General features: G+C 47.4%; 1 protein-coding gene across 5 annotated transcripts in view; it reads left to right on the plus strand.

Moving 5' to 3' along the window:
- CSMD2 (CUB and Sushi multiple domains 2) overlaps positions 1-20,776 on the plus strand; it is a 583,106-nt gene extending 562,330 nt beyond the window's left edge. For 2 of the 5 annotated variants that reach the window (XM_032388322.1, XM_032388357.1), the window contains 11 exons: positions 826-999; positions 1,276-1,349; positions 4,071-4,182; positions 4,750-4,929; positions 10,012-10,077; positions 10,772-10,933; positions 12,635-12,747; positions 13,934-14,021; positions 15,629-15,709; positions 15,928-16,140; positions 18,395-20,776. In XM_032388322.1, coding sequence (XP_032244213.1) covers positions 826-999; positions 1,276-1,349; positions 4,071-4,182; positions 4,750-4,929; positions 10,012-10,077; positions 10,772-10,933; positions 12,635-12,747; positions 13,934-14,021; positions 15,629-15,709; positions 15,928-16,140; positions 18,395-18,561 — 1,430 coding nt within the window. In that variant the 3' untranslated portion in view covers positions 18,562-20,776. Of the gene's footprint in view, positions 1-825; positions 1,000-1,275; positions 1,350-4,070; positions 4,183-4,749; positions 4,930-10,011; positions 10,078-10,771; positions 10,934-12,634; positions 12,748-13,933; positions 14,022-15,570; positions 15,710-15,927; positions 16,141-18,394 lie in introns of all 5 variants that reach the window. The other 3 variants (XM_032388331.1, XM_032388340.1, XM_032388350.1) reach the window with 3 other exon arrangements.
- Positions 20,777-21,563: the final 787 nt, after the last annotated feature.

A 21,563-nucleotide genomic window follows, 5' to 3' on the forward strand; every position in this document is an offset into this window, starting at 1 on the left:
AATGCACACACTTTGGAAAGACATTTGGCTGTATACATCAAGAGCTGCAAACACGCTCAAACATACTAAGGCCACTCCTAGAGAATCCCTATAAGAAAACATTACCAAGGGCTGCCTGGGTGGCTCAGTCGTTAAGCGTCTGCCTTGGGCTCAGGTCATGATCTCAGGGTCCTGGGATCGAGCCCCGCATCGGGCTCCCTGCTCGGCAGGAAGCCTGCTTCTCCCTCTCCCACTCCCCCTGTTTGTGTTCCCTCTCTCATTGTCTCTCTCTCTGTCAAATAAATTAATAAAATCTTAAAAAAAAAAAAAAAGAAAACATTACCAGGGAAAAAAGAGCCACATTTAATGGTATAATAATAGAAAATGCCTAATATAAAGGCTACGATAAACTGCAACTATGGTACAACCTCTCATGGCAAAATTATGTAGCCAATAAGTGATAATGGTGTCATAAACGTGGAAAATATTTACAGACTAGTAAGTGAACAAAGCAAGGTTTATAACACTGGGACATTGGGTTCACAGCCACATACAAGTTTACACACATGAAAATGGGGAAAAGTTTTGGGTAGTGAGTTGTAGTTTACTTTTTCTCAATTTAACTTCCTATAACGTTGCTTCATTACTTGGGTGATTATTAACAAGCATTTTGGATTTGGGAAGGAGAGGACACACACAACAACAGGTGTGTGAGGCGGGTGTGACTGTTGACCCAGGGCTGCCCCCGTTGGCAGAGTTCAAGTGGCACTGGGAAAGCCAGCCGGTGGTGGCCGATGGGGCTCTAGAAAGCAACTCGGACCTGCCTTCCTCCCTTCGTCTTCCCAGCCGTGTTCTGCGGAGATCCCGGCGTCCCAGCCCGTGGCAGGAGAGAGGACCGAGGCTTCTCCTACAGGTCGTCCGTCTCCTTCTCCTGCCAGCCCCCTCTGGTGCTGGTGGGCTCTCCACGGAGGTTTTGCCAGTCAGATGGGACGTGGAGTGGCACCCAGCCCAGCTGCATAGGTGAGAGGTGGTTTGGGGAAGAGCGTCTGAGCTGGTGGGCATCCTTCTTTCAGGCCCGAGCTTCTTAGAGCAGAGCATGAAATTGAAATAGCCAGAGTGAGTGTGCTGCCAGGAATCACATAGTCGGCCCAGGGGTATGACTCGGGTGGAGATATTAACAGGTCGGGGAGTAGGATGTGGCTTCCATTTTTCCCTCCTACACCTATCTCTCAGAGTGAGTGGAGGTGATGAAAGCTTCTCTGACCGTGGAGTCCGTTTCTCTGTTTTGCAATCTAGACCCGACGCTGACCATGTGTGCAGACCCCGGCGTGCCACAGTTCGGGATACAGAACAATTCCCAGGGATACCAGGTAATGAGGTCAGCCAGGATCAGGCCTTCCTGCCCCCTGTCCCTGTCTATCACTGTCAGCCTCAGAGGACTCAGGGATCTTCCCAGGTACAGCACTGGGGGGAACAAGACCTTGGAAGCTGGAGACAGAAAGTGTTCTGCATCTTTGAACCACGCCACACTGGAGCACCTTGCAGAAACAGAGGCCCTGACAGCAATCCAAGAAACTGATGCGGAAGAGATTCTCACGTAGTGACAGAAACACTCCCCAGCAGCCCCCTGCGGTTGGGGCGGGCAGTTGTGGAAAGACAGAAATGAGTGAGACAGGCAACCGTCTGTCCGCACGGCACCTATACACTCCCTATAGACCCAGGGCTCAAAGTGGCAGGAATGAGCAAGTGCCACACGGGAGGCAGGCTCCACGGACACATCTCAGAAAGAAGTTCAGAAAGAAGAAGGGATTTGGACAGCCTGGGATGGGACACTTGGAACAGAGAACAGGAAGCAGGAAAGTATGGGTGTGTTCAAGACAGGACAGTTAGCTGGAGCATGAGATGTGCCCAGGAGAAATGGCCCGTGGGGATCCAGCCAAAGAATGTGACTTATTCACTCAATCTGTATTCATGTAACAAATATTTACTGCCATAAACTTTCTAGGTGCTAGGAATGCAGTGGGAACAAGACAGGCTATGTGCCCACTCTAAGAAGGTCTCCAGCTGGTGACAGTGAACAGGATAACTTCTGAGAGCAATAAGCCCTACCCACCATCTAGTACCAAGGGGTTGTGACAGGGTGGGCTGCTATTTCAGGAAGAGCCCTCCTGAAATTGAGCTGTGGCCTCCAGTTCAAAGGGGCACCAAGGCGGGGGAGCACTTAGCAGACTGGAGGAGTGGAAAGCAAGGGGGCCAACGAGTCCAGAGCAGTGTGAGCCGAAGAGGAGATGTAGCCAGAGAGCTAGGCGAGGTTTGAAAACAACTGGGCACTGTCTTGTAAAGTTAAATATTCACACATTCTGCAACCCAAAAGCTCCATTCCTGGAAACGAACCCCAAAGATACCCTTGCACATGTTACGGAGATCTGAGAAAAATTTCAAAGTCACAGCAGTGAGAATGAATGCAGGACAGCTCTACACAATGTGGGTGAATCTTAGAAACATAGCATCAAATGATAAGGTGGGATGATGCTATTTCTATAAAGATTAAAACTAAGAAGGACATATGATTAGAGATATATGTGCATATGTGTGATAGAATTATCTTTTAACAAAGCAAGGAAATTAAAAAACACAAAATTCAAGATAGTGCTTACCACTGAGGAGGAGCCGAGGAAAGAGGAATGGGGCAGGGAAGGAGGACGCAGAGAGTAACAATTGTGTTGCTAACATTCTAGCCCTGGAGCTCAACTTAATGTGTCCAGTTTCTTTCCATATATTCTTTTGCATGCATCAAATATTACATAATAATTTCTTAAAAGAGAAAGCCATGGGCCAGGTCACCTAGGGCCCTTGAGGCCATGGTAAGCACTTTGGATTTTATTCTAAATGTCACAGGAAACCATTTGAAGGGGACTCTGATCCATCATTTGAACGCTGCAGAGAAAGTGAATAATGGGGGGTGAAGACGGAGGCACCCGGACAAGTAGGACACTGTTGTCATGGCTCGGGGGGGAAGGGCGAGGTAGTGACAGTGACACGGAGAGAAGTGAAGGGGTCAAGATGGACTGTGGAGGCAGAACCAAGAGGACGCACTGATGGATTGGAGGGAGGGGTTGAAGAAGAAAAGGGAGGAATCAAGACTGGCTTGAAGGTTTTGATCTGCACACCTGGACGGACAGAGGGGCCATTGCTGAATGAGAGGATGACATTCCAGAGGAAGCGGAAGGGCCTGGAGGAAGGGAGTGGAAATCAAGAGTTTCACTTGGTGTTGGAATTTTGCTTCCATAGGTAATAGGGACATGTGAGTGTTTTGAGCTGGGAAACAGGGACATCGGAGTTACAGCTTAGGAAGCTGCCATGCAGAGGGCGGAGGGAGAGATGGAGCTGGTGGTTGCAGGGGTGTCGCGTGGGACAGTGAGGGCTGGTGGACGGCGGGGCGGGGGGAGACACAACTGAGCAGAGGCAGCGATGGCAGCAGGGTAGTGATTCTGCCCGACAGATACTCACTAAGCAAGTGCCAGGTTCTATGGGGGAGCTGTCTATAAAGAAGACAAGTCTCCCTTCCTTAAGGAACCTGTAGACCCATAGAAGAGACACACCCAAGTAATAATTCTGTGTTGTGCAGTGCTTCCCGCTTTATAAAATGCTTTCAAAAACAGCACTGAGTTTGAGTGTCACAACACTGCGCTGTAGGCGTGGCCGGGCTGGTGGTCCCATGCTCTGCACCGGAAGACTCAGGCGTCAAATTCCCGGCATCCTGTCATTCCGTGAGCGAACGTCGAAGCCGGAACTCAGACCAGGGTCTTCTGATTCTGAATCAGGCATCTGTCCACCACAGCAGAGCGTGCTACGTCCGAGAAGAGCATCGCTCTAGCCCGGGGGCTTGGGTAGGGGCTGAAGGAAGAGGCATAAGCCTGCCTCAAAGGGTAAATAATATTTAACCAGGCAGAGAAGTGGAAGAAGGTTGTTGCAGGTGGAGGCAAGGGTGTGGGTAGGAACTGGGTGATGGGGAAGTAAGTAGTCAAGTAACAAGGTATGAAGCATCGCTGGATAGAAAGGGATGAAGGAAGCTTCCGTCCTCCCAACAGGTTGGAAGCACAGTGCTCTTCCGTTGTCAGAAAGGTTACCTGCTTCAGGGTTCCACCACCAGGACCTGCCTCCCCAACCTCACCTGGAGCGGAACCCCACCCGACTGTGTCTGTAAGTATAGACTTCCCCTGCATCCCTAGACAGTTCCTCTTGGCAACACATTATCTCCCCCAGCTGGGCACCCGGGACATGCTTGAATGCTCTGACTGACAGGGAGCTCATGACTTCTCCCTGGGACCAATATTGCTTTCTTTGTAGTCCTTATCCCTTGGGGCCTCACGGAAGACATTTCCACACAAAAGCCTTTCTGATATTTGAAGGCAATTCCTATGCTTTAGTGAAAAAGAAAGAACTTTCCAGTGGCAGCCAAAACTCACAGCTACAAGGTCAGCCCTCAGGTTGAAAGATTTCAGGCTTTTGACCATAATTACTCCCCTTCCCCCAGGAAGAGTGCTGCAGGCCCCCCAGGGGTGACTAAGCCTGGATCCACATCATCTCCATCGTGGCCATAGGTCTAGACATCAAGGCTGGGGTTAGAGGGGAGGTTTGGGGAGGGGATGCTGGACATGAAAGGGGCCTAGAAGGAAAGGGATGTTCCACGTAGGAACAGGAATAGTCGAAAAGCCTCCTGAAGACCCTATTCTCCCCAGGTCCAACACTGTCTTTCCTCTCACCCAGCCCACCACTGCAAGCAGCCAGAGACGCCATCCCATGCCAACGTTGGGGCCCTGGACTTGCCCTCCATGGGCTACACACTCCTCTACTCCTGCCAGGAGGGCTTCTCCCTCAAGGGTGGCTCCGAGCACCGCACCTGCAAAGCAGATGGCAGTTGGACAGGCAAACCACCCATCTGCCTGGGTGAGTGCGCCCACTCGGCGAACCTCTCCAGGGTGGGAGGCCAAAGGTGACAGCTGAGCTTGAGCAGAAGACAGCAAAAGAGAAGGAAGAAATAGGATTTCCAGGAGCTGGATCCTGCTTCTGAGTTTCTGAGGTATTGAGCCTCTAGGAGATGAAACCAGAGCAGTCCAAAGAGACACATAGTGAGGCCATCCCAAGTTTTATTTTGCTACCTTCTGCCTGGGCTTAAAGATTTATTTATTTGAGAGAGAGAGAGTGTGTGTGTTTGTGTGTGTGCATGGTCTCTCTCCCTCTCTCTCTCTAAAAAAAAAAAAAAAAAAGGTAGACTTACCTTAAAAAAAGAATTGTTTTGTAGCCCATATGATCTGTCCTGGAGAATGTTCCACATGCACTTGAGAAGAATGTGTACTCAGCTGCTGTTGGGTGGAATATTCTGTAAGTGTCCATTAAGTCCATCTGATCTACTGTGTAGGTTAGGCCCAGTGTTACCTTATTGATTTGCTGTCTGGATGATCAATCTGTGGTTGAAAGGAAGGTATTGAAGTCCCCTGCTGTTACTGTGTTGCTATTTCTCTGCCCAGATCTGTTAATATTTGTTTTTATTTTCTTTTATTATATATTAAAATATATTTAGGTGTGCTGATGTTGGGTGCATAAATACTTATAATTGCTATATCCTCGTGATGAATTAACTCCTTATCATTATCTAATGACCTTCTTTGTCTCTTGTTAACAGTTTTTGGCTTAAAGTCTATTTTGTCTGATGTAAATATAGCTTCCCCTGTTCTCGGTTGGTTTCCATTTGCATAGAATATCTTTTCCCTTCACTTCGCCTTCAGCTCTGTGTCCTTGAAACTGAAGTCAGTCTCTTGTAGGCAGCATATTATTGGGTCTGGGGATTTTTTGTTTGTTTTTTGTTTTGTTTTGTCCATTCAGCCACTCTCTGTGTTTGGATTAGAGAATTTAGTCCATTTACATTTAAAGTAATTTTTTATAAGTATGGACTTCCTATTGCCGTTTTCTTAATTTTTTTTTTCTGGCTCCTTTGTAGTTCCTTTCTTCTTTCCTTACTCTCTTCCTTTGGGATTTGATAAGTTTCTGTAGTGGTATGTTTTGATTCCTTTCTCTTTACCTTTTGTGTATTCACTGAAGTTTTTATTTTGTGTTTACTGTGAGGCTTACTTAAAACATCTTATAGTTATGACAGTCTTTTTAAAGCCAATAACAACTTGGGGTACCTAGGTGGCTCAGTCAGTTAAGCATCTGACTCTTGGTCTCAGCTCAGATCTTGCTCAGGTCTCGATCTCAGGGTCATGAGTTCAAGCCCCGCACTGGGCTCCACGCTGGGCATGAAGCCCACTTAAAAATAATAAATAATTAAATAAATAAATATATAAATATATAAATAAAGCAAATAACAACTTAACTTTGCATACAAAAGCTCTACATTTTTACACTCCCTTCCTATATTTTATGTTTTTGATGTCATAGTTGACATCTTTTTATACAATGTATTCATTAACAAATTACTGCATTCTAGTTTGGGGTTTTTTGTTTTTTTTTTTTTTAGGCTCCACACCCAGCATGGAGCCCAATGCGAGGCTTGAACTCAAACTCTAAGTTCAAGACCTGAGCTGAGATCAAGAGTCAGATAGTTAACCAACTGAGCCACCCAGGTGCCCCTGCAGTTGTAGTTATTTTTAATACTTTTGTCTTTTAATCTTTATACTAGAGTTGTAACTGATTTACCCAGCACAGTTATAATATTAGAGTATTCTGAATTTAACCATCTATCTGTATCAGTGAGTTTTATAGTTTCCTATGTTTTTATATTTAGATCCTTTCCTCTACTTGAACTCCTGCTGTTAAACTGTGTGTAGCTGTACATTCAGTGTGTCCATGACAGGAGGGGAATTCAGGACCTTCCCATGTCACCATCTTGGTCCAGAGTCTCTTCAAGAGTTCTTTATATATCTAGAATATAAGACTCTTATCAGATACAAGATTTGCACATATTTTCTCCCATTTTATGGGTTGTCTTTCACTTTCTTTTTTTAAAATTTACAAATACTTTCTCCTTTATTTCACTCATCACCTAAAATGAAATTAGACTGTCACATTTCAAGCTCCATTTTAGTCCTGTGTTAAATTTTTTTCTTTTTTTTTTAAATGGAGTTTTTTTACAGCCTTATTGAGATGTAATTGATATATAAAAATGCACATATTCAATGTATACAACTTGATGAGTTTGGATCTTTTCACCTTCTTTTGGTGTCCTTTTAAGCACAAAAGTCTTTAATTTTAATGAACTCCAATTTATCTATATTTTCTTTCTTCATGCTTCCATATCATACCTAAGAAACCACTGCCAAATCCTAGGTCATGAAAACTTATGTCTATGGCTTTTTCTAAGTTTTATAGTTCTAGCTCCCAAATTTAGGTCTTTTGTTCATTTTGTGGGGTTTTTTGGAGGGGGAGGTGGTCATTTGGGGTCCAAATTCATTCTTTTGCATGTGGATATCCAGTTGTCCCAGCTCCATTTGTTGGAAAGACTATTCTTCACTATTCTTCATTGAATTTTCTTGGCACCCTTGTCAAAGATCATTTGACCATAAATATGTGAGCTTATATCTGGATCCCCAGCTTTAGCCATTGATCTGTATAACTGCCTCTATGACATCACCACAGTTCTGATTACAATAGCTTTGTAATAAGTTTTGAAGTTGGGAAGTGTACATCGTCCTTTTTGTTCTTCTTTTTCAAGATTGTTTTAGCTCTTCTGGGCCCCTTATATTTCTATATGAACTTTAGGGTTGGATTGTGAAATTCTGCAAAACAGACAGCTGGGATTTTGACAGGGATTGCAGTAAATCTGTAGGTCAGTTTGGGGAATGTTGCCATCTGAACAGTATTAAGTCTTCCAATCCATGAGCAGGGGATGTCTTTCCATTTATTTAGATCTTTAATTCCTTCTAAAACGATGGTTTGTCATTTTCACTATACACGTCTTGCACTTCTTGGTCACATTTAGTCTTAAGTATTTTATTGTTTTTGATGCTATTATGTACTTGTCTATAAAAGGACAAAATGCTTTAGATGCAGTTGAATTTCAATTCATCCCCTTACTGTGTGATCTTTAGCAAGCCTCTTCACTTTTCTGCCTCTTAATGAGTTTCTCTTCTATAAAATGGAGATAGTAATCTGTACCTCACAGTTCTGAGAGCAGGAGTAAATGAAATAATGTGAATAACATGGCCTAGCACAGCTCCTGGCCTATAAGCTTTCTCCCTCTTACACCCTTCATCTTATAAAACCTAAGACAATAAAGGCATTTTCTTCATAAAACTACTTTGACTGAGACACTGTGGAAAATTTCTCCACAGCCTTCTGTACATAAACTGCCCTCCGGAGTCGGAATGATTGTGCTCAAAATCTAGCCTCCTCAAGGAGATAGAAGGGAGAGTCTGCCCTTCCTTGGTGATGAGGCAGATATTTCTGTTGTTTCTGTGCAAAAGAAGAAAAGACATTAACAATGGCTGACTGTGACCTTCATGTTCACAACCTCATTTATTCAGCGTAGACCTGTGAGGTATGTTTCAGTATTTTCCCATATTTCCAATGAGGAGATGGAGACTTTGAGGGGTAAAGGGACTGGTCCAGGTCACACATCACGAAGTAGCACTGCTGGGACCTGAACCTACACTGTCTGGCTTAGGCCCAGAGCTTGTGACTTTGCCTGTGAGGGCTTCTCAGTCTTTTTTACTCCCCACACACAAGTGCTTTATTGAATTCAGCTGTAAACTGATGTGTATAGACACTGCTATGAGAGGGGTGAGAGCCTCAGACCATGGGCAGCTACTAGCAGCCTCCATAACATTTTATGGTCTCTGAAATTGCGTGGAGAATCATCAGCGACCAGTGGCAAAAGTAATGGTGAACGTAATGATCAGAAGGAGGCCCAAGACCAGGGCCCAGATGTTCAGTCACTTGGCAGCAGGGACGTAGGCCAGGACCCCAGTCACATCACTTGCCATCTTCAGCTCCCTAGGCTTCACAGAGTAGGCGAAGGCCAGGAAGCCCAGACTGTGTTGAACAGGGACCGGATGATGTGAGCTTGTATCTGGATCCTCAGCTTTATCCATTGATCTGTATAACTGCCTCTGTGACATCACCACGAGGTCTTGCTGTGGATATTGACCATGGTGGTCATCACAGGAGCCAAGCCCTGGGCACCCCGAGTACATCCCCCTCATGCTCCTCCTTGAGCATCTCCTAGGTTGGGAGGGATGTCGGTGTGGACGCCAGAGAAAACGCGCTGGGAATTGTGGTTCATGGTGTGAGACAGAGCAGCTGTTGTGGGCTTCTCAGTCTTAATATCATCACTCCAAGGGAAGGGAGCACACCACTCAAACCCCCACCAGGCCTCAAGGAGTTCGCTTTTGATTGTTGGAAGGTCCTCCATCGTGCCAGGCATCTGGGAAGAAAGCAGAGTCTGGGACAGGGCTTTTCAACCTAGGGTCATCAATAGGGGCATTCAGCAGATCTAGGTACAAGGGTGGCAGAAGAGACAGCTTTATTGTCCTTTACCTCTTGCTGAAATTTAACACTTCCTTTAATTTGAAATGTAGACAAAAACCCATAGTAGTGTTAACAATACCTATGACTTTGTCACCAGTAAAAATTACAGAGATTTTCATATTATATTACAGTTGTTACTGATATCATGAAATATTGCTTATGTTCCTGACTACTTCAAGGATATGGTAGTGACTGGACCTGCTATTAGATCCTGTTGTTTAATGCAGTAATAAAGAATCACGTATCTACCTGCATCCTAATTCTTTGTTTAATATGTCAATGACTGTAATTGATAAAATGGATTTCCTTTTAACTCATTGTTTTATTATTCCAAGAGGGGTCCATAGCATCACCAGACAAAGTATCCACTCCCAATTTAAGAGGATAAGTCCAAAGCAGGATCTCAGAGAACCCATTGACCTAGTGTCAGAGAGGTGGCCATTATTTTTCCAATAGAGTGTAGACCAGAGTGTGAACCTGTGTTCTTCCATTCTCTTTCCCCAGCAGAGGTCCGGCCGAGTGGGAGACCCATCAACACTGCCCGGGAGCCACCACTCACCCAAGCTTCTGGTAGGTATGGTCCAGAGCTTCGGCTCAAGAAACTGTTGTTGATTCCTTCACCTAGTTACCCAGAGACATGCACATGACTTTCCGAGTACTCAGTGAAAGGGTGTGAAAACTGTCTACAGAGCCAAACAGATTCCTCCACCCACTACCCACCCCTGACAAACTTCAGGAGGAAGTGAGCCTGAAGGAAACAGAAACCTCATCCAGAGGAGAGAGCCAAAGCCTTCCAGAAACACATCCAGATCTTCGAGCTCAGGAGCCATTGTTTACCACAACCCCCCCAGCACAGGACTGGCCAGTGTGTAGTCATACAGACACAGAGATCCAAGTCCTGCCCAGGGAGCTTCCTGGAAACGGTTACTTTTTTAACACAGGTATTATTTCTTATAAAGTGCGATGTCCAGAACTGGGCACATAACTACATGTGTGGCCCGACCAATGCAAAATTATTGTGGACTGTCATATCCTCTTTTGAACTTTATACTTTTATTCATCACATTGCATGTGTGTTATATAAGAAGGAAACTGGAGTTGGCATCATACTCAGTTCAAGTTCCATTTTGGATCACAGGGGGACCGGAGCACTCCACCATCCTCTCCCGAGTTAGGCTTTGGAGAAAGCAATCTCAGTGAGTGAATTGGGATCAGCCATCAGGTGGCCTCAGTCCCTCTCACATCTGTTTCTCACTTCCTCCAGTTCCTGGGGATGTTTTTGCCAAGAACTCCCTATGGAAAGGGGCCTATGAGTACCAGGGGAAGAAGCAGCCGGCCATGCTCAGAGTGACTGGCTTCCAGGTTGTCAACAGCAAGGTCAACGCCACCATGATTGACCACAGTGGCGTGGAGGTGCACTTGGCTGGTAAGGAGCAGGCCACCCCCGTGAAAGCCTGGGTGTGATAGGGGTGGGCGGGCACACGCCCTCTACAAGGACAAGTCTACTGTCATTGCATCCTCACGTCCTGGGGGGACTTGTCTGATGGGCAGAAGGAGGAGAAATTGTCTGTTCATCTTTGTTTGCATGATAAAATCACCAGGGTCTAAAAGGAAATGGTTAGATGACAAACAATAACTTGAACTGAAAACAACTCTTAAATAAAGAGAAAAGAGACCAAAATCCCTAAAACTGAACCAAAAATAAGGACAGAATTCCCAGAAGCCAAAATAAAGTCAGTCAATAAACAAAAGAAAAAATATTTTTCAGCAATAATCAAAAAACTAAAAGTAAACAGAAAATGTCATTTTCCACTTATCCCACTAAGATTTTTTTTTTAAGTGATAAACGTTAGTGCTGGTCAAGGTCCAGTGAAGGCACTGATGCAGTTGATGGTCAAAGTGTAAAATAGTACAGTTCTAGAAAACAGTTTGGCAATTTGTGTTAAGCTCTTTGAAAATTATTGAACCCATTAATCATATTTCTAAGAATTTTTATCATAAAAAATAACTATGGAGGGAGTGAAACATTCCTGAATAAAAGATGTTGACATTACAGGGCTACTTGTATTACATAAAAACTGGAAAGAGAAAATTATCCAAAAATAACAAAATGGATATATTAATTATAATACATCTGATAGATAGTATGCCAGTTTGGAGGCAAATGGACCTACCATAGTGCATTTACAATGTGACTCCAGTTTTTAAAGGAAAAATTGTATTCATTAGAAAGAAAATTGGGGTTGCCTGGGTGGTTCAGTTGGTTAAGCTTCTGACTTCAGCTCAGGTCATGATTCCAGGGTCCTGGGATGGAACCCTGCCCCAACCCTAACCCTACTCAGTGGGGAGTCTGCTTCTCCTTCTCTCTCTGCAGCTCCCCCCCTCGTGCACTCTCTCTTGCTCTCTATGTCTCTCAAATAAATAAAATCTTAAAAAAAGAAAGAAAATTGGAAATAATTCCACCAAAAGTTTAACAGTGGCTATTTCTTAGTGATATCAGAAATGATTTCTTTTTTCTTCCTGCATCTCTGCCTTTCCCACAATTTCCCCAATTTTCAATCTTTTTATAATCAGAAAAACTAAATGTCTCAGAAAACAAACATTTCTGGAAGAGATGGACAGGTAAAGGAATGCATGAGTGAATGGATGTAGACATTAATACAAGGCCCACATACAATCATACCCGCTCATCCGTGCGAGTGCACACACGCACAACTGAACAGTCGGGTTCCCCATTCGCTCTAAGGCAGAGTAGTAAAGACATCACAGAAGCCCACGTACATGCGTCCTGCATTCCCGCACCCACGGAGTCGTAAAGCATACTCCTGCATTAACTGACACATTAATGTATGCAAAGTCATATTCACTTTATTCTGACGCGTGCATGCATTAAAAGGGTCACAAACACAGGTCAGTGATCCAGTTGTCTGTAACACACATGCGCACACTCTTGTGTATCCTCACACTCAACGCACACAATCTCATAGGCCAGACTACGCTTACCTACTGGCAGTCATGCATGCCATGTTTACATCAACATCGACACGTGAAATTCCACGTACCCGCAAATTTGGGCTTGGAGATTTTTCCAGATCTTTAGTGTACTCTCTGAACTTCCTTTTCCCAGGAATTTATAAGAAAGAAGATTTCCATCTCCTGCTCCAGGTTTACCAGATTACAGGGCCTGTGGAGATCTTTGTGAACAAATTCAAAGACGATCACTGGGCTTTAGATGGGCATGTAAGTGCTGCAAAATCTCAGTCCTTGACCTCCCTGTGCCCTTGCCCTGTCCCTGATTCCCAGATCACAGGCAGGGAAGGGGGGAGAGAGAGTGGAGATGCGTAGGATCAACATGGAAACTTGAGAGGTTTACTTGGGGGCCAGGACTGGGATCAAGGGAATCCTCATCTGCTAGTGAAATGGGTAAAGGAAAAGATAAAGGGGCCAGGAGGCGGAGTGTCCGGAGGGCCAGCACATCTGAGTGATATGGAGTAGGGTCTGATGTTCGAGCAGAAAGCAAGGAACCGGAACAGCTATGTAAGAGTGAATTCAAGCAAGCTGGAGGTAATGGTGTTGTGCTGGGATATGGGAAAAGGTCCCAGGTGACTACTTCAAATATCACTCACAATTGAGGATGCAGATTACAGCTGATTTAGCACAGCTTGAGAGACCAAGACACAGGGCAGGAGATACGGCTTTCTTGCCTTCCCGTGTGGGAAAGCCTAACTACATTCTAGGGCATTCTTAAGGCAGAAGGCAGATCCACAGTGATGCTTCTCTGCCCGTACCTTCCAATTTCACGGGGGGGTGGGAATTGAGCATAGTGTCCCATATCACACCTGTGACTTCCCTGTCTCAGATTGTTGATGCTGGACATGGAAGTGTGGGAAGGAGGGAGAGGTGATGGTGGCCAGAGTAGCTGAGGAGTCAGGGTGCATCCACAGGGACAAGACAGATGAGCCAAGAAGACTTATGTCCCCAACTACCTCCTCAAATTAGTAGCTATTGGAACTGTGATGAACCATCCAAAGTATGTTAAATCTGCTGGGTACACTTTAATCACGGCTCAGTGGTTCCAGGGGCTCTTGACGGTCGTTTTCATCACAGTGAGAACGGCTAACAGTTCTCTAGGCCCGGAAGTGGTCTAAGTGCCTTCTCTGCGTGAGCTCGAGCAGGCCTCGCCACCACCCTGCGCACAGGTACTGTTGTTAGTCCTGCCTGGCAAATGGGAGGCCCACACAGATGAAGTGATGGGACCAGTAGACGATGAAGCGCCTCCCCGCCTCCTAGGAGCACCCAGTGGGCCCGCCCCACCTCCAGCACCACAGTCCCAGGGTACACCAGAGTCTGACAGCCCGCACCAGGAGGGCGTGCGGCTTCACCTGGCCATGCCCCCATCTCACTGCCTCTGCTCTCACCTTCGCAGGTCTCCTCAGAGTCCCCCGGAGGCACCTTCATCTATCAAGGCTCGGTCAAGGGCCAAGGCTTTGGGCAGTTCGGCTTTCAAAGACTTGGTAACTAGCATTTGTCCCCGGGAAGGGAGACACTTGTGTACAGGGGTGGGGGGTAGAGGAGTGAAGTGCAACAGCCAAATCCAGGGGTTCTTAACCATTTGGGGGTCGCGGCTGCCTTTGAGATTCTTTTTTTTTTTTTTAAGATTTTATTTATTTATTTGACAGAGACACAGTGAGAGAGGGAACACAAGCAGGGGGAGTGGGAGAGGGAGAAGCAGGCTTCCCGCTGAGCAGGGAGCCCGATGTGGGGCTTGATCCCAGGACCCTGGGACCGTGACCTGAGCCAAAGGCAGACGCTTAACGACTAAGCCACCCAGGCACCCCGGCCTTTGAGATTCTGATAAAGGCTATGGAATATGTCCCCAGAAACAAGCACATACACATGACAGGCTCGACCTTTGCCAAACAGTTTCATGGCCGGGCCTGGAGTTGAGAGCCCCGGCGTAAGGGACGTTGGGTCTCGAATACGGCCCCCAGCAACACCAGCCAGCCAGCCCTTGGGCACCACCCAGACACCCTAAAGCATGCACATGTGGGCTTCTTAGGGGTGCCTTTAACTCACATTGTCCTTCCCTCCCCGAGCAGTCCCAGAAGGTGGCTCTTCCCTGGCATCTTTACCCTGCCTGCTACAGTCATCGGCATCCAGTCTCCTCCCTTCAGAGACTAACCTTGACCCAGAGCCTCAGACCCTAGTCCAGGGAGGGCCCCTGGTTTCTCCGAGGCGGTGGGAGGGGAGACAGGAGGCAGTCAGGGGTGCTCAAGAGCCAGCTCTATGTACCCGGCTGCTGACACCACCATGCCCAGGGGCCCTGCCTGCATTTTCTCGCAGCTCTGACCTTCAGGAAGCTTCTCCTTGTCTTAGCAAAAATCTGCTTCCCTGTCATTCCCACTCTCCTCCCCTAGGGGAGTTCTTAGCTCGCCCTTGTGAGGAGCATGGAGTAAGACCTCTCTCTCTTCCCGACAGCAGCCCTTCAAGTACTTGAAGACAGTTCCCCTGGCCCCTCAGCCTGACACACCAGAGAGAACTCAGAAGCTGGAGTTCTCGCTTCTGGCTTCTCAACTGACTCCCCGTCCCCCGGGGCAGACCTGGTCCCCTCTTGGAGCCTCCACCCCGGTGCGGTGGGCCACTTAGCGGCCGCGTGTCCCCCGCCCAGCCTGGTGCCAGGAGGACCACAGCGGAGGAGGAGGAGGGAGACCCCCGCCCCAGGCTGCTCGCACTTCCTCTCCCACGCCCCCCGCCCCCAGCAGGCCCACCCTCACCTTTGTATTTTGGCTTCCTCCTAAGGTTTTACCTGATAAAAGGCTTCTGTGGCCAAAAGAAGTTTCAAAACTTCTGAAGGCGGCACCCCCTGAAGATTTTAGCCTGTGACAGGTTTTAGGTTCTCCTGCAGATTGGCTCCCCGGGGACTGGGGGCGGGGAAGGCAGCTGGCTCGGGTCTGGGCTGCAGGAGATGACCTCCCTGCTCGAGGCCACACCGCCCCCCGGGGGGCTGTCCCCTCACATAGCTGGGTCTCTGTGACCTGAGGTTTCTGCTCTGCGACTTTGCAGACCTCAGGCTGCTGGAGTCCGACCCCGAGTCCATCGGCCGCCACTTTGCTTCCAACAGCAGCTCGGTGGCCGCCGCAATCCTGGTGCCTTTCATCGCCCTCATCATCGCGGGCTTTGTGCTCTATCTCTACAAGCACAGGTACCGGAGGGAGGGCGGCGGGGGAGAGCGGGGGGGGGGGCCTGGAGGGGGTAGGGCCCCATCCCCGACCCCAGCCCACAGCCTTCCTGGGGCCTTCTGAAAGGAAGACACAAGCTCCCGTTCCCTCCCTCTCCCCCTTCAGACCCTGAGTCAGCCTCTCTCTCTCTCAGTCTCTCTCTCTCTCTCTCTCTCTCTGTCATTCGCTGTCGTATTCCCAGGAGAAGACCCAAAGTTCCGTTCAATGGCTATGCTGGCCATGAGAACACAAACGTCCGGGCCACATTCGAGAACCCAATGTACGACCGCAACATCCAGCCCACAGACATCATGGCCGCCGAGGCGGAGTTCACAGTCAGCACAGTGTGTACCGCGGTATAGCCCCCAGGCCGGGCTGCCACCGCCGCCACCGAGAGCCCCGCCTCCGGCAGCCGGTGAGACGCGCGTGCGCGGGGGGGGGGGGGGCGGACCGCGCGCTGAGTACGCTGTGCGCCAGGCGCTGAGCTAGGGACGGCCCCCTGCGAGGTGGGTACTGTTGTTATCCCCATTCAGTGGGAAAACTGAGGTACAGGGCAAGAACGAACTCGACCAAGATCACACAGCTAGTAAGTAGCAGGGGCAGAATCCAGCCCCAGTTCCAGGCAGGCTGACTCCAGAGACTGTGCTCTCCTTAGCCCTTGGGCTTGGCAAAATATCCAAGTAGAATGCGGCAGTCAGGGCTCTCCAGAGAGAGGTGCATGTGTGTATACATAATACATACATAAGATACACATACCATGCATATATATCCACATCTCCGTATGGACATCTGCATATCTATGTCCGTACAGGAAGATGTATGCATAAGTATATCTAGATATATAGAGATATCCATCTAGAGAGATGGATATACATGTGTATGTATTGTATATATACTTAGAGAGAGAGGTGGGGGGAGAGATTTAGTTTAAGGAATTGGTTCACATGATTGTGGTGCTGGAAAGTCTAAAGTCCACAGGGCAGGCCTGCAGGCTGGAAATTCCATCAGGGGTTGATTTCATCTTGATCCAAAGGCCATCTGGAGGCAGGATTCCTTCCTCCTCAGGGACCTTAATTTTTCTCCTCAGGCCTTCAACTGATTGGATGAGGCCCACCTCTTTGGGGTGGGTAATCTGCTTTACTCAAAGTCTACTGATTTAAGTGTTAACACACCTAAGAAATCCCTTCACAGCAACATCTAGACCTGTGTTCGACCAAACAACTAGTGTCTGACCAGAGCCTTGTCGAGCTGACGTGTCAAATTAGCCATCACCTAGAGCATGGCAGATGGTTGCCACAATCCCTGCCTGTCTCCAATTCTCCCCTCCCTCCTCTGAGTCCACTTTCTCCTCTAGATTATTTCTCTGGCTTAAGTCTAAGCTTAAAATTGTAGGCATTAAGATAATTTATACATAAAGAGATAAAAATTATTTTCAGAATATACAAAGGCAACCATTGAACACAAATAATTAACTTATTGAGTTTTTCCACATCCTTTGACATCCATCTGAAACAAACATTTAAAGAAGGAGGAGAAATTATTCCAGAATTCCATACTTAGTTCTGAGGTTTCGTCTTTATGATCCCTCTGTACTTTTTCCTACTCAGAACTCGTACAAATAGAAAGCAAAAAAGAAAAAGGAAAATCCCCTCTGATGACATAAGTCAGGCCTCACAGGTGATCAGTAATGACTCTGAACTTCGAGTTGCTGAATTACTGAACAGTATAAGAGAGAAACCAGAATGCCCCCTGATCTGCATCACGCCCCTCCCCAACCCCCGCTGCCATCTCGGGCTCCATTGGGTCCCCACACCTGTGCGCGTATGTGTCACCTCCAGGTCACGTGCAGTTGGGGTCTCCAAGTCTGAGCCCCCAGCATTGTCTGTCATCAGCATTCAGGGCTTCGGAATATTCCACCCAGGCCACAGCCGTCCAGCAAGGCTCCCCTGGAGAGGCGCCCACCGTGCCCTGCCCAGAGCAGGAGCGCAGAGGAAACACAGAGAAAGCGTTGTTGACTCAGGGAGGGGATGTGTGAAGAACTACCCTGAACACACACACATAGGGTTAAAATGAATAATTGGGTGATAAATTCAAATGATGCCTAACAAGAACAGCTGAAATTAAAATAAGAACCCGAAATAGGAAAATCATGGAGGCCTGTGGGGTCAGTGAGTCAGGGAGCAGGGCTGTGGTATGGCTCTCATGGGCCTTTTCCTCCATTAAAAAAAATATTAAACATGATAGTTGACAACTGTGTTGTTATAAAGATGAATATAACCCAGTCTGGACACATTATTATATGCCCATTATTGTCATATTCATATTTTTTCCTTCCGATTTTGAAAGAAACTAAAGTTAAACCATTTTCCTGCACCCCTAAAAGTGTGGTGGCCCCTAAGCATTGGGTCTCTTGTACCTAATGGATAAGTTGATACTGCCAGAAAAAAAAAGACAATATGGGAGAATGTGTGTCCTGCTGTGTGTGTTCCCCCACCTACACCCCGTCCTCAGTTGGGGAAGATCAAAGATCAAGGCTACTAATTGACTTCTTTCCCCTTTATCCCTCTTTGCTTTGCCTCTTTTCTCTCACCGGCTCCTGCTCCCTGCCCCACCCCACCCCACCCCGCCTCTCTTGTTTACAATCTCTGGTGCCATCTGTCTGTCCCTAGTTCTCCGGGGACAGGCCGAGAGCCCCCTGAGCACAGCGCCCGGTGCCCATCTTCGTCTGTCTCTCTGCCTGTGTCTGCTACTGCTGGGACTTGGGCCCTCGCCCCACCACCATCTGCACCCGCCACCCCAGAGAAGACGCCCACTGGGCCCCGACTTTGGACAGTAAAGGAAGAGGGGGCTGCAGATGGATGAAGGAAGCTTACAGATTTAAAATAGCAAAGCATCTTGTGGATGTGCCCGTGTGTGTATGGGCCCGAGCACACATAGACGCACACGCCTCTCCTTCATTTGAGTCTATGGAAGAGACCACAGAAGCTTAAGAAAGAAAGAGAGCTGTGTGTGAAAGATGCCCCATGCCCTGCTCCCCCCCACACAGAAGAGGTGAAGAGGAGGACACACTGAAACCAACACGCCCCGTCTGCCCCGTGTGTGAGGACACGGTGACTGTCTCAGCAGGTGGCCAACGTGCAGAAAGCAGCTGTCTGCCAGTGGACGTCCTCATCTGCAGGGTGACAGCAAGGAGTACCCCAAGGGCAGAAAAACATCGGAAGAAGTACTGTAGAAAGCAGTTTATTTTTTCCAACAGAATTTTATTGAGTTCTAAGCGCAGTAAGTTTAAAAAGTCATTCCGGGTGCCAGGCAGCACTGGGAAAGAAGGGTGAGTTGGGGGGAGGGACAACAGGAATCGGGCCTTGAGTCCAAGGTCAAGTCTGGCTATCAACTGACAAGGAGAAAAGAAGCAAGTCAGTGGCCCAGGCAGAGGTGGCCGAGGCTGCAGGCGCCGGGAAGGGGCTGGTACAGGAGGGCAAGTCTAGCCCAGTGTCCAAAAAGTAATGGCTGCCACGTGCTGAGTTTCTTCTCTGTGCCTGACACTTTCGGTGTATCATTTCTAGACCTTACAACACCCAAGATATAGGAATTATTGTTCTTGTCTTATAAACGAGAAAACAGAAGCCCGGAAAGGTTGAAGAGACGTAAGCCACACAGTAAGTGTGCAGTCAGGACGCTAACCCAGATGGGTCTGACTCCAAAGTCCACGACACCAGCTGCCAGACGCCCAGGTCTAACGGGCACCAAATACAGGGGGGAGTAGGTGCGTCTCTGTAGCAGAGCTGTGGCCAAGGCTGGCGGGCCAGGCAGGGGACCTGTGTGTCCCAGCTGGGCTCTGTCCTCTCCACCTGGCAGCGTCAGGGAAGGGACCCAGTGCCCAGGCCTCCTGGAGTCGGCGCTGGCCCCTTGGCTCCCAGCAGCCCCTCGCTACAGCAGACAGACAACCTGAGCATTCCCGAATCAAAAGAATGGAGTGAATGAAAGTCACATTCTCTCCAGTTCCTTGCAAGTCGGCTTGATTCATTTTGAGTTCCATCGTCCCTGGGTCATTATTGAATTCCATATACGTATTGTTGGAACACTAACAAGTTTAGGGATCAAACGGTGGTATTTAGAGCTGTTTTCTCTGTCCTCGGGAAGGTCCCCCTGGGCTTAAGCACCTGTGCACATGTGACATGCTGTCCTAAGATGTTCATATCACATAATTGAAATAACGAATAGAAATGTAAGGGAGTGGAATGGCAGGGACACCCGGTTCTTAAGCAAATGAAGTGAGCTGCCTAACGTTAGAGATGGGCTGGAATACTGTGAGAGGTGGTCAGTTTCCAGCACATGGGACTGGGACCCGCAATGGCAGGAGCCCACAGCCACCCACACCTGCTGTGGGCCACCACATCCCTGGCTTGGCGGGAGAGGACCAACCCAAACACACTCACGCGCTCATCCCTCTCCTTCCCTGGAAACAAATGCAGGAAGTTCTTTGGCTGCATCCTTTCCCTGTTCTTCACTCCTCTCAGACCACGCAGTGGACTCCTTCTCCAGCCCTGCCTCCGCCCCTCCCCTGTGTCCCCTTTGAAGTCCCAGGAGACACCAGTGGGGCACCCAGCACTCTGCTGTGCATCACCCATGCCCACCTCTGGCATTTTCACACCACCTCCAGAGGCTTGGAAGGAACCGGGGCAGACTAGGCCTTTCACTCACCATCCACACCATATACCCACCACCATCCCATGAGGAAAAAAAAAAAAGTAAAACAAAAACAAAAAAAATCTTTTGTACAGAGATATATTTTTATTATACAAAGTTTGTACAGTACCAAAAAAGAAAGAAAAAAAGGTGTAAATTTTTTTTTCATTATTGTAGGTAAACGGTAGTGGAAGCCTTTTTTGTAAATGTAATAAAATGTATAAATATGGTTTTCAGAAAACATCAAGTACTGTAAATATGTAATCTACACACCTTCTTGGCTTGTCTGCGGTATATACATTTAATTTATCTGTCTCTGTATATGAGGCTTCCCCTGGGGTCCTGCATTATGGTACTTTCCTGAATTTGAAAGCAATTTTAAATTTTTTGAATTCAAATAAAATATAAATTTTTGCATTGGTTTCTTACATTTTAATGGCCTTTTTCGTGGCTAGGGGCAAGTGTTTCTTGGGGAGGGGGAGGAAAGACATATTTTGGGCCAGAAGCCAAGAGTGGAAATGTGGAAATCTACCATAGACCAAAATTAACACAAAAGGGAGTACATACCTAAACATAAGACCTAAAATATAAAAATCTTACAAGAAAGCATAGGGGAAAGCTTCATGACATTGGATTTGGTGATGATTTCTGGGCTAGGACTCCAAGAGCACAGGCAACAAAAGAAAAAACAGATAAATTGCACTCCATCAAATCCAAAAACTGCATCAAAGGACAGTCAACAGAGTGAAAAGGCAACCTAAGGGATGGGAGGAAATATTTGCAGATCGTATACTGTTAAGGGATCAACATCCAAAAAAATGTAAGGAATTCCTACAATTCAACAACAACAAAGCCTGATTTTATTTTTTTAAAGATTTTATTCATTTGAGAGAGCGAGAGAAAGGACGAGTGAGGGAGGAGCAGAGGGAGAGCAACAAGCAGACTCCGAGCTGAGCGTGGAGCCCAATGCAGGGCTCGATCCCACGACCCTGAGATCACAACCTGAGCCAAAATCAAGAGTCAGATGCTTAACCTACTGAGCCACCCAGGCGCCCCTCAAAACCTGATTTTAAAACAGGCAAAGCACTTGAAGAGACATTTCTCCAAAGAAGACACACAGGTGACCAACAAGCACAGGAAAAATTGCAAAAC

Source organism: Phoca vitulina, unplaced genomic scaffold (assembly GCF_004348235.1).
Source record: "Phoca vitulina isolate PV1807 unplaced genomic scaffold, GSC_HSeal_1.0 scaffold2, whole genome shotgun sequence".
Lineage (NCBI taxonomy): Eukaryota > Metazoa > Chordata > Mammalia > Carnivora > Phocidae > Phoca > Phoca vitulina.